The 12,288-nt window shown below is 42.7% G+C and overlaps 1 protein-coding gene across 3 annotated transcripts in view; it reads left to right on the forward strand.

Moving 5' to 3' along the window:
• Positions 1 to 12,288, forward strand: part of LOC123995278 (1-phosphatidylinositol 4,5-bisphosphate phosphodiesterase beta-1-like) — a 362,073-nt gene that overhangs the window by 105,290 nt on the left and 244,495 nt on the right. For all 3 annotated transcript variants that reach the window (XR_006831799.1, XM_046298779.1, XM_046298778.1), the window contains exon 3: positions 2,905 to 2,973. Coding sequence is in view for 2 of the 3 variants with exons in the window: in XM_046298779.1 (XP_046154735.1) it covers positions 2,905 to 2,973 (69 nt within the window). In the remaining variant the exon portion in view is untranslated. The remainder of the gene's footprint in view (positions 1 to 2,904; positions 2,974 to 12,288) is intronic.

A 12,288-nucleotide genomic window follows, 5' to 3' on the forward strand; every position in this document is an offset into this window, starting at 1 on the left:
TTGTGCTTCTAGTTCCGACAATGCAGTGATAACCAACAAGTAATCTAACTAACAATTCCAAAACTACTGTCTTATACACAGTGTAAGGGGATAAAGAATATGTACATAAGGATATATGAATGAGTGATGGTACAGGGCAGCATACAGTAGATGGTATCGAGTACAGTATATACCTATGAGATGAGTATGTAGACAAAGTAAACAAAGTGGCATAGTTAAAGTGGCTAGTGATACATGTATTACATAAGGATGCAGTCGATGATATAGAGTACAGTATATACGTATGCATATGAGATGAATAATGTAGGGTAAGTAACATTATATAAGGTAGCATTGTTTAAAGTGGCTAGTGATATATTTACATCATTTCCCATCAATTCCCATTATTAAAGTGGCTGGAGTTGGGTCAGTGTCAAAGACAGTGTGTTGGCAGCAGCCACTCAATGTTAGTGGTGGCTGTTTAACAGTCTGATGGCCTTGAGATAGAAGCTGTTTTTCAGTCTCTCGGTCCCAGCTTTGATGCACCTGTACTGACCTCGCCTTCTGGATGATAGCGGGGTGAACAGGCAATGGCTCAGGTGGTTGATGTCCTTGATGATCTTTATGGCCTTCCTGTAACATCAGGTGGTGTAGGTGTCCTGGAGGGCAGGTAGTTTGCCCCCGGTGATGCGTTGTGCAGACCTCACTACCCTCTGGAGAGCCTTACGGTTGAGGGCGGAGCAGTTGCCGTACCAGGCGGTGATACAGCCCGCCAGGATGCTCTCGATTGTGCATCTGTAGAAGTTTGTGAGTGCTTTTGGTGACAAGCCGAATTTCTTCAGCCTCCTGAGGTTGAAGAGGCGCTGCTGCGCTTTCTTCACGACGCTGTCAGTGTGAGGCGGGTGTTGTGGATAGGGGGGTGTTCCCTCTGCTGTTTCCTGAAGTCCACAATCATCTCCTTAGTTTTGTTGACATTGAGTGTGAGGTTATTTTCCTGACACCACACTCCGAGGGCCCTCACCTGTAGGCCGTTTCGTCGTTGTTGGTAATCAAGCCTACCACTTGATGATTGAGTTGGAGGCGTGCGTGGCCACGCAGTCGTGGGTGAACAGGGAGTACAGGAGAGGGCTCAGAACGCACCCTTGTGGGGCCCCCGTGTTGAGGATCAGCGGGGAGGAGATGTTGTTGCCTACCCTCACCACCTGTGGGCAGCCCGTCAGGAAGTCCAGTACCCAGTTGCACAGGGCGGGGTCGAGACCCAGGGTCTCGAGCTTGATGACGAGCTTGGAGGGTACTATGGTGTTGAATGCCGAGCTGTAGTCGATGAACAGCATTCTCACATAGGTATTCCTCTTGTCCAGGTGGGTTAGGGCAGTGTGCAGTGTGGATAGAGTCGTAAACTTGACCGGCGCGTGCTGCTCCCCTCGTAGCCATTTCTGAGCGGAGGTGAGAAACAGGTTGGTGTTACCAAACAAAAAAAAGACAAATACTCATCATTACTTACCAAATAGGCCTACAATAAGTGAGACTCAGGCATTTGTTATTTTCACAATGCAAGATTGTTTGATGGGATTAGCGATATCAGACTGTAGAAAGCTAGCAATGTCTGCAACAAACAGCACTCTATTTGTGTGAGGAGAGAATGAGAAAAAGCTCACAGGTACATCATCACTGTGTGTGTGTGTGTGTGTGTGTGTGTGTGTGTGTGTGTGTGTGTGTGTGTGTGTGTGTGTGTGTGTGTGTGTGTGTGTGTGTGTGTGTGTGTGTGTGTGTGTGTGTGTGTGTGTGTGTGTGTGTGTGTGTGTGTGTGTGTGTGTGTGTGTGTGTGTGTGCACTCATGAGTGTGTGTGTCTAAGTGTGTGAATCCACTGTTTGGCAGGACATCAGTCCATTTAGGAATATGTGTTACCTACTTGTGGCCTGATTGTTATTGTATGACAGTGAGTGTTACTGTACGACAGTGAGTGTGTTATTGTACGACAGTGAGTGTGTTACTGTACGACAGTGAGTGTGTTATTGTACGACAGTGAGTGTGTTATTGTATGACAGTGAGTGTTACTGTACGACAGTGAGTGTGTTATTGTATGACAGTGAGTGTGTTACTGTACGACAGTGAGTGTGTTATTCTACGACAGTGAGTGTGTTACTGTACGACAGTGAGTGTGTTATTGTACGACAGTGAGTGTGTTACTGTACGACAGTGAGTGTGTTATTGTACGACAGTGAGTGTGTTATTGTACGACAGTGAGTGTGTTATTGTACGACAGTGAGTGTGTTACTGTACGACAGTGAGTGTGTTATTGTACGACAGTGAGTGTGTTATTGTACGACAGTGAGTTTGTTACTGTACGACAGTGAGTGTGTTACTGTACGACAGTGAGTGTGTTATTGTACGACAGTGAGTGTGTTACTACTGTACAACAGTGAGTGTGTTACTGTATGACAGTCAGTGTTATTGTACGACAGTGAGTGTGTTACTGTACGACAGTGAGTGTGTTACTGTACAACAGTGAGTGTGTTATTTTTTAAACCTTTATTTAACTAGGCAAGTCGGTTAAGAACAAATTCTTTTTTTCATTGACGGCCTAAGAACAATGGGTGAACTGCCTTGTTTAGGGGCAGAACGACAGATTTTTACCTTGTCAGCTCTGGGATTCAATCTAGCAACCTTTCAGTTACGAGTCCAACGCTCTAGCCACTAGGGCACCTGCCACCCCATACGATAGTGAGTGTGTCATTGTACGACAATTAGTGTTTGTGTTTCTAGACTACATGACACACATCTCATCCTCTCCAAAGGGTTCCCCCAGGCAACAAAGCCTGATGTGTTTCCTATCCACTACCTTACACACGTGCACACACACACACTGGACAAACCCACATGTGACTGAATCTTACCACTCTATTTCTGTTGCTTGTTTACAGGACACTGATCTCCTGGACATTGCCTACATCAAGGACGCCAGGAATGGAAAATGCACAAAAACGCCAAAGGTAAGTCAGTTCTGCTCAGTATACGATTCAAATAGATTCAGATGTACATCTGTGTATCTTAGACAAGCAGACCAATTCTGATCTTTTTTCCACTAATTCCACTAAAAAGATCACATCAGATCTTTTCACATCAGATCTTTTTCAGAACTGATCTGATTGGTCAAAAGACCAATTAGTAAAAAAAAAAAAAAAATCAGAATTGGGCTTCCTGTCTAAACGCAGCCTTATTGTCTTTCTGCCAAAAACTCAGTTCCAAAGTTTATGACAGGGCTTTATGAGAAATACTGGAAGACAGACAAGCTAATAGGATATATAACAGGGCTTTATGAGAAATACTGGAAGACAGACAAGCTAATAGGATATATAACAGGGCTTTATGAGAAATACTGGAAGACAGACAAGCTAATAGGATATATAACAGGGCTTTATGAGAAATACTGGAAGACAGACAAGCTAATAGGATATATAACAGGGCTTTATGAGAAATACTGGAAGACAGACAAGCTAATAGGATATATAACAGGGCTTTATGAGAAATACTGGAAGACAGACAAGCTAATAGGATATATAACAGGGCTTTATGAGAAATACTGGAAGACAGACAAGCTAATAGGATTTGTTTTAGTTTTATGTAGGCTGGACAGGAATATGAGGTGAAAGAGGAAGAGAGAGACAGAGACACGGACATTTTAATATATCTTCAGATGCATACAGAACTGGATAACACTGTACAATGGTGTGTGTGTGTGTGTGTGTGTGTGTGTGTGTGTGTGTGTGTGTGTGTGTGTGTGTGTGTGTGTGTGTGTGTGTGTGTGTGTGTGTGTGTGTGTGTGTGTGTGTGTGTGTGTGTGTGTGTGTGTGTGTGTGTGTGTGTGTGTGTGTGTGTGTGTGTGTGTGTGTGTGTGTGTGTACTTATTTGCACACAGAAATACCCCCAGATTAGTCAGATCTGCCAGAAAAGCATAGAGTATAGAACAGAATAGTTATTGTCTTGTCATCTTTACAAAGAAAATTCCTCTTTTCTATGCTCCAAACCCCAACATATAAACAAGCACTACTTCAAACGATGCACAGCTTAGTGTTATTGAGCAATGTCATGGCCTTGGGTGTGTCTGAGTGTCGCATTCTGGCTACAGCTTCTACACCAGAAGTCAAGGAGACTTCGACATAATGACCGTTGGCACGAATCACTAATTGCTATGGTAAACAACAACATATTAAATTGTAGTATTTGTATGGAATGGCCCTTTGTGATGCTCTCCTTCTAAGAGCAGACTGAAGAGCAGACAGCCTGCTAATGATGCATACCAACACACTGGCAGCTGTTGCTTTTGACGGCAAACTGAATTTTAGTTGGTTGTGACCAATCTCATAGGAATATGTACGCATTCTCACATAGACAAACTATCTACAACCATCAGAGAATCTGTCAGGCATATTTGGCTCTCTGGCCATTCATGCCCCACTTTAAAGGCCATTAATGCCCCACTTTAAAGGCCATTCATGCCTCATTTTAAAGGCCATTAATGCCCCACTTTAAAGGCCATTCATGCCTCATTTTAAAGGCCATTAATGCCCCACTTTAAAGGCCATTAATGCCCCACTTTAAAGGCCATTCATGCCTCATTTTAAAGGCCATTCATGCCTCACTTTAAAGGCCATTAATGCCTCATTTTAAAGGCCATTAATGCCCCACTTTAAAGGCCATTCATGCCCCACTTTAAAGGCCATTAATGCCCCACTTTAAAGGCCATTAATGCCCCACTTTAAAGGCCATTCATGCCCCACTTTAAAGGCCATTCATGCCCCACTTTAAAGGCCATTAATGCCCCACTTTAAAGGCCATTCATGCCCCACTTTAAAGGCCATTCATGCCCCACTTTAAAGGCCATTCATGCCCCACTTTAAAGGCCATTCATGCCCCACTTTAAAGGCCATTCATGCCTCACTTTAAAGGTGCAATATGTAAAAATCGCTCCACCATTTCCAAAGTTCCAAAAATCCTAATTTCAGTTTATGTGACAAAACAAGCAGTGCAGAGAATCATTGTATCATCTAAACCGCTGTGAAATATATTTTCAATAACCAAAAATATAGTATTTTCAGCTGTTTGAAGCTGGTGTATAGAGACGCAAGTGTAAGAAACGGTGTAAGAGATGCAAAAACTAAACTAAAGAACGAGAAGCATAGAAATAGTGTACATAGAACAGATATACCACTTCTTAGACTTGCTTTCAATGAGTTTGACAGATCTATAACTCAGATTTCTATGTGAATTTGGTCAGGTCACCCGAAAAGTTAAATATTGCAGCTTTAATCAATCAATCAAAATTATATATAAAGCCCTTCTAACTCTACCTCTATCTCTACCTCTATCTCAGCCTGTACCTCAGCCTCTACCTCTACCACAGCCTCTACATCAAATCAAATCACATTTATTTGTCACATAGGCATGGTTAGCAGATGTTAATGTGAGTGTAGCGAAATGCTTGTGCTTCTAGTTCCGATCATGCGGTAATATCAAATCAAATCAAATGTATTTATAGAGCCCTTCGTACATCAGCTGATATCTCAAAGTGATGTACAGAAACCCAGCCTAAAACCCCAAACAGCAAGCAATGCAGGTGTAGAAGCACGGTGGCTAGGAAAAACTCCCTAGAAAGGCCAAAACCTAGGAGAAAACCCAGAGGAACCAGGCTATGTGGTGTCGCCAGTCCTCTTCTGGCTGTGCCGGGTGGAGATTATAATAGAACATGGCCAAGATGTTCAAATGTTCATAAATGACCAGCATGGTCAAATAATAATAATCACAGGCAGAACAGTTTAAACTGGAGCAGCAGCACAGCCAGGTGGACTGGGAACAGCAAGGAGTCATCATGCCCGGTAGTCCTGAGGCATGGTCCTAGGGCTCAGGTCCTCCGAGATAGAGAAAGAAAGAGAGAAAGAGAGAATTAGAGAGAGCATACTTAAATTCACACAGGACACCGGATAGGACAGGAGAAGTACACCAGATATAACAAACTGACCCTAGCCCCCGACCCATAAACTACTGCAGCATAAATACTAGAGGCTGAGATATCTAACAAGTAATCTAACCTAACAATTTCAAAACAACTACCTTATACACACACACAGGTGTAAAGGAATGAATAAGAATATGTACATAAAAATATATGAATGAGTGATGGCCGAACTGCATAGGCAAGATGCAGTAGATGGTATAGAGTACAGTATATACATATGAGATGAGTAATGTAGGGTATGTAAGCAATATATAAAGTGGTGTTGTTAAGAGTGACTAGTGATTTATTACATCAATTTTTCCATTATTAAAGTGGCTGGAGTTGAGTCAGTATGTTGGCAACAGCCACTCAATGTTAGTGATGGCTGTTTAACAGTCTGATGGCCTTGAGATAAAAGCTGTTTTTCAGTCTCTCGGTCCCAGCTTTGATGCACCTGTACTGACCATGCCTTCTAGATGATAGCGGGGTAAACAGGCAGTGGCTCGGGTGGTTGTTGTCCTTGATGATCTTTTTGGACTTCCTGTGACATCAGGTGGTGTAGGTGTCCTGGAGGGCAGGTAGTTTGCCCCAGGTGATGCGTTGTGCAGACCTCACTACCCTCTGGAGAGCCTTACGGTTGAGGGCGGAGCAGTTGCCGTACCAGGCGGTGATACAGCCCGCCAGGATGCTCTCGATTGTGCATCTGTAGAAGTTTGTGAGTGCTTTTGGTGACAACCAAATTTCTTCAGCCTCCTGAGGTTGAAGAGGCGCTGCTGCGCCTTCTTCACCACGCTGTCTGGTGGTTGGACTATTTCAGTTTGTCCGTGATGAGTACGCCGATGAACTTAAAACTTTCCACCTTCTCCACTACTGTCCCATCGATGTGGATAGGGGGCAGCTCCCTCTGCTGTTTCCTGAAGTCCGCAATCATCTCCTATGTTTTGTTGACGTTGAGTGTGAGGTTATTTTCCTGACACCACACTCCGAGGGCCCTCACCTCCTCCCTTTAGGCTGTCTCGTCGTTGTTGGTAATCAAGCCTACCACTGTAGTGTCATCTGCAAACTTGATGATTGAGTTGGAGGCGTGCATGGCCACGCAGTCATGGGTGAACAGGGAGTACAGGAGAGGGCTGAGAAATCACCCTTGTGGGGCCCCAGTGTTGAGGATCAGCGGGGTGGAGATGTTGTTACCTACCCTAACCACCTGGGGGCGGCCCGTCAGGAGGACCAGGACCCAGATGCACAGGGCGGAGTCGAGTCCCAGGGTCTCGAGCTTAATGACAAGTTTGGAGGGTACCATGTTGTTAAATGCTGAGCTGTAGTCGATGAACAGCATTCTTACATAGGTATTCCTCTTGTCCAGATGGGTTAGGGCAGTGTGCAATGTGATTGCAATTGCGTCATCTTTGGACCTATTGGGGCGGTAAGCAAATTGGAGTGGGTCTAGGGTGTCGGGTAGAGTGGAGGTGATATGGTCCTTGACTAGTCTCTCAAAGCACTTCATGATGACGGAAGTGAGTGCTACGGGTCGGTAGTCATTTAGCTCACTTACCTTCGCTTTCTTGGGAACAGGAACATGGTGGTCCTCTTGAAGCATGTGGGGACAGCAGACTGGGATAAAGATTGATGATTGAATATGTCCGTAAACAAGCCAGCCAGCTGGTGTGTTTGAGTCTCTACCTCTACCTCATCCTCTACTGTACCTCTGCTTGTACCTCTATCTCAGCCTCATCCTCATTTTACAATAAAGAACAGCAAAGTCCCTGCTTCTATTATGGAAGGACACAGGGTAGATAAAACATTTCTTTGTATTTATTCAACAGGGCCTGTCCCATTGAGACAGAGAGAGCCCTGGCCAAGAAGCAAAATCACTAGCACCCTAACAAATGTTTGTTTTTAAAATTATAAATAGGTTATTATATGGGTTTGTGGGTTACTTTAATGTCCCTCGAGATGAGTGGCGTCATCTCAGACAACAGCTAGTTGTAGCAGACAGACAGAGCCAGCCCGACACAGTGTTGATGTGAGATGGGCTGTTGTGTAGTTAATGAAGGTCAGATGTGTCTAAACAGGCTTGCCAGGGATTTCACGGCTGTGTTGTCTACGTCTGGGATCTGTTTCTTACAGACACAGGCCCGCCTGGTCAGTACTGATGGAAATGCCAAGGGTATAGAAACATAGAATCTGACGTTTCCATATTCTTTGTGATTAAGAACCATGTATGTTCTATAACAAACGGGGGAGTTAGGAACGCCAGAGACTTGTTCATTTCAACAAGACACAACATATGTAGCATTGCATATAGAAAAGTCAAACAGAATGCTGACGATTCCATATTCTTCATAACAGACAACTGCTTGTGTTCATTGTTTGGTATACAGTGGCTTGCGAAAGTATTCACCCCCCCTTGGCATTTTTCCTATATTGTTGCCTTACAACCTGGAATTAACATGGATTTTGGGGGGTTTGTATCATTTGATTTACACAACATGCCTACTACCACTTTGAAGATGCAAAATATTTTTTATTATGAAACAAACAAGAAATATGGAAAAAATAAAACTTGAGCATGCGTAACTATTCACCCCCCAAAGTCAATACTTTGTAGAGCCACCTTTTGCTGCAATTACAGCTGCAAGTCTCTTGGGGTTTGTCTCATCTAGCCCCTGAGATTTTTGCCCATTCTTCAAGGCAAAACTGCTCCAGCTCCTTTAAGTTGGATGGGTTCCGCTGGTATACAGCAATCTTTAAGTCATACCACAGATTCTCAATTGGATTGAGGTGTGGGCTTTGACTAGGCCATTCCAAGATATTTAAATGTTTCCCCTTATACCACTTGAGTGTTGCTTCATCAGTATGCTTAGGGTCATTGTCCTGCTGGAAGATGAACTGCCGTCCCAGTCTCAAATCTCTGGAAGACTGAAACAGGTTTCCCTCGAGAATTTCCTTGTATTTAGCGCCATCCATCATTTCTGTCAGGACCCGGTTACGAACCCAGGTCTCCGGAGTGAGAAACAGTCACTAAACCAACTGAGCCACGAATAGTCAGCAGAACCCAGAAGATGAGGCAGACACAGCAGTACTTGAGACGGTGTATTTAATGAAGTAAAAAGTGAAGTTCTTCAGGAAAACATGTAACTCCACAATCTCAAAAGGAATTCCACAAGAACAAAGGCAATCCTCCAAGACAAAAAGGCAAATCCACAAGGTGGAAGGCACAGCACAAAAAGCCTCAAAAGATACTCAAAAACAAACAAACAAGAACAAAAAACAGAACTCCACAAGAGAGTCCACCGGGATCAACAAGAGCTCACAAAAAAACAGAACTCCACAAGAGAGTCCACCGCGATCAACAAGAGCTCACAGAGTACTAGGGCTGGGTGCTAACATACAAACACAGAGCAAAGAACTGAGTAAAACAAAGGGTTTAAATACAATCAGGGGAAACGAGGCACGGGTGCAAATAATAATGGGGATCAAGGGAAAACAAAAGGTCAAAAGGCACAATGGGGGCATCTAGTGACCAAAAACCAGAACAACCCTGGCCAAATCCTGACAATTTCTTCTAATTTGACCAGTATCCCAGTCCCTGCCGATGAAAAACATCCCTACAGCATGATGCTGCCACCACCATTCTTCACTGTGGGGATGGCGTTCTCAGGGTGATGAGAGGTGTTGGGATGCGCCAGACATAGTGTTTTCCTTGATGGCCAAAAAGCTCAATATTAGTCTCATCTGACCATACCTTCTATATGTTCGGGGAGTCTCCCACATGCCTTTTGGCGAACACCAAACATGTTTGCTTATTTTTTTCTGGCCACTCTTCCATAAAGCCCAGCTCTGTGGAGTGTACGGCTTAATGTGGTCCTATGGACAGATACTCCAATCTCCTCTGTGGAGCTTCGCAGCTCCTTCACAGTTATCTTTGGCTCTTTATTGCCTCTCTGATTAATGCCCTAGTTGCCTGGTCCGTGAGTTTTGGTGTGCTGCCCTCTCTTGGCAGGTTTGTTGTGGTGCCATATTCTTTCCATTTTTTAATAATGGATTTAATGGTGCTCTGTGGGATGTTCAAAGTTTCTGATATTTTTTTAGAACCCAACCCTGATCTGCACTTCTCCACAACGTTGTCCCTGACCTGTTTGGAGAGCTCCTTGTTCTTCATAGTGCTGCTTACTTGATGGTGCCCCTTGCTTAGTGGTGTTGCAGACTCTGGGGCCTTTCAGAACTGTTGTGTATATAGTGAGATCATGTGACAGATCATGCGATCTTAGATTGCACACAGGTGGACTTTATTTAACTAATTATGTGACTTCTGAAGGCAATTGTTTGCAATTTAAAAAAAAATGTAAACAAGTTTTTTTTTCTCACTTCACTAATTTGGACTATTTTCAGCAGGATAATTCATCTCCCAGTGTCTGGTGGCAAACAGACTGAACCAGGTTTTCCTCTAAGTTTTTTCCTGTGCTTAGCTCCATTCCGTTTCTCCTTTATCCTGAAAACCTCCCCAGTCCTTAACGATTACAAGCATACCCATAACATGATGCAGCCACCACTATGCTTGTAAATATGTAGAGTGGTACTTAGTAATGTGTTGTATTGGATTTGACCCGAACATAACACTTTCTATTTAGGACAAAAAAACAAAATGCTTTGCCACATTATTTTGCAGTATTATTTTAGTTGCCAACATGATGCATGTTTTGGAATATTTTTATTCTGTACAGGCTTCCTTCTTTTCACTCTGTCAATTAGGTTAGTATTGGGAAGTAACTACAGTGCAGTGTTGTTGATCCATCCTCAGTTTTCTCCTATCACAGTCATTAAACTCTGTAACTGTTTTAACGAAACCCTGAGTGGGTTCCTTCCTCTCCGGTAACTGAGTTAGTTAATCTGAATCTTTGTAGTGACTGGGTCTATTGATACACCATCCAAACTGTAATTAATAACTTCACCATGCTCAAAGATATATTCAATATCACTGCTCAACTGAGGGACCATACAGATAATTGTATGTGTGGGGTACAGAGATGAGGTACTCATTCAAAAATCATCTTAAAGACTATTGCACACAGAGTGCAATTTATTATGACTTGTTAGGCACATGTTTTACTCCTGAAGTTATTTAGGCTTGCCATAACAAAGGGGTTCAATACTTATTGACTCAAGATTTTTCAGCTTTTAATTTTTAATTAATTTCCACTTTGATATTATGGGGAATTGCGTGTAGGCCAGTGACAAAAACAATCTCTATTTCATCCATTTTAAATTAAGGCTGTAGCACAACAAAATGTTGGTAAAGTCAAGGGGTGTGAATACTTTCTAAAGGCGCTGTCCTTTAATGGTGTGCCCATCTGAATAAGCTGATGGTCAGTGTGGCTAACCGTTATTGCCCAGAGGCCTGGTCAATGTAGCAGGAGCTCTCTCTCAGCTCCATATCTTCAGCTTGATGGGACATTATTAGACCAGATTACAATTGAGAGGGAACAGGCTGTTCCTGTCCTCGCCACTCACAAAAAATAATCTCTCTAAACCTCATAACTTAATTCTCATAATTTGATTCTCATAACTTGATTCTTCTAACTTGATCATCATAGCTTGATCCACATTACTAGATCCTCATAACTTCCTCTTCATAACACAATTCTCTTAACTTCATAACGTTATCTACCTCCATAACTCCTCCAACTCCATTCAATATTAAGTCAATGATCTTCCTCTACGAATCACAGTTTTCCCCTCCCATGGTTGGAATCGTTCTCACTGCTCACAGGGAACCAGATAGACACACTATAGGAAGATTAACACTAGAACTGCTAGGCCGCGAGGGACCCCCCCCCCCCTCATTCTGACTGCAACATTCTAAAAGTGTCATTCATATATTTCATATATGCAATAGCAAAAATAATCATTTGGATGTGTCTATGAAGGGCTTGGGTAACATCAGAATGCGATCTTTATTTTATCTCAAATAACACAATAGCATTTTCATTCGTTTATGTTACTGTAGGCTATACGTAAAAAAAATATAATAATAACAAACTTCAAGTGTTCAATAAATTGTATTTGTGGCGTGCCTTTGTTACAAGAATGAAACAGAAAGCATGTGTTGGAACACGACAACAGATTTTTTTTTTACAACAAAATAAATATAAAAATACCCGAACCACTAATACGCATGGTCAAATTATGAAACATCAGTAGCCTAAACATAAATTATAAGCACCAAGTGGCCTTGATAAATAGTGAAACTCGGCATAAAAACAATAATGGTATTATAATGAATATAAGTGGCGATATGACAGCAGTCAAAAAT

The sequence above is a fragment of the Oncorhynchus gorbuscha genome, linkage group LG14 (assembly GCF_021184085.1).
Source record: "Oncorhynchus gorbuscha isolate QuinsamMale2020 ecotype Even-year linkage group LG14, OgorEven_v1.0, whole genome shotgun sequence".
NCBI lineage: Eukaryota > Metazoa > Chordata > Actinopteri > Salmoniformes > Salmonidae > Oncorhynchus > Oncorhynchus gorbuscha.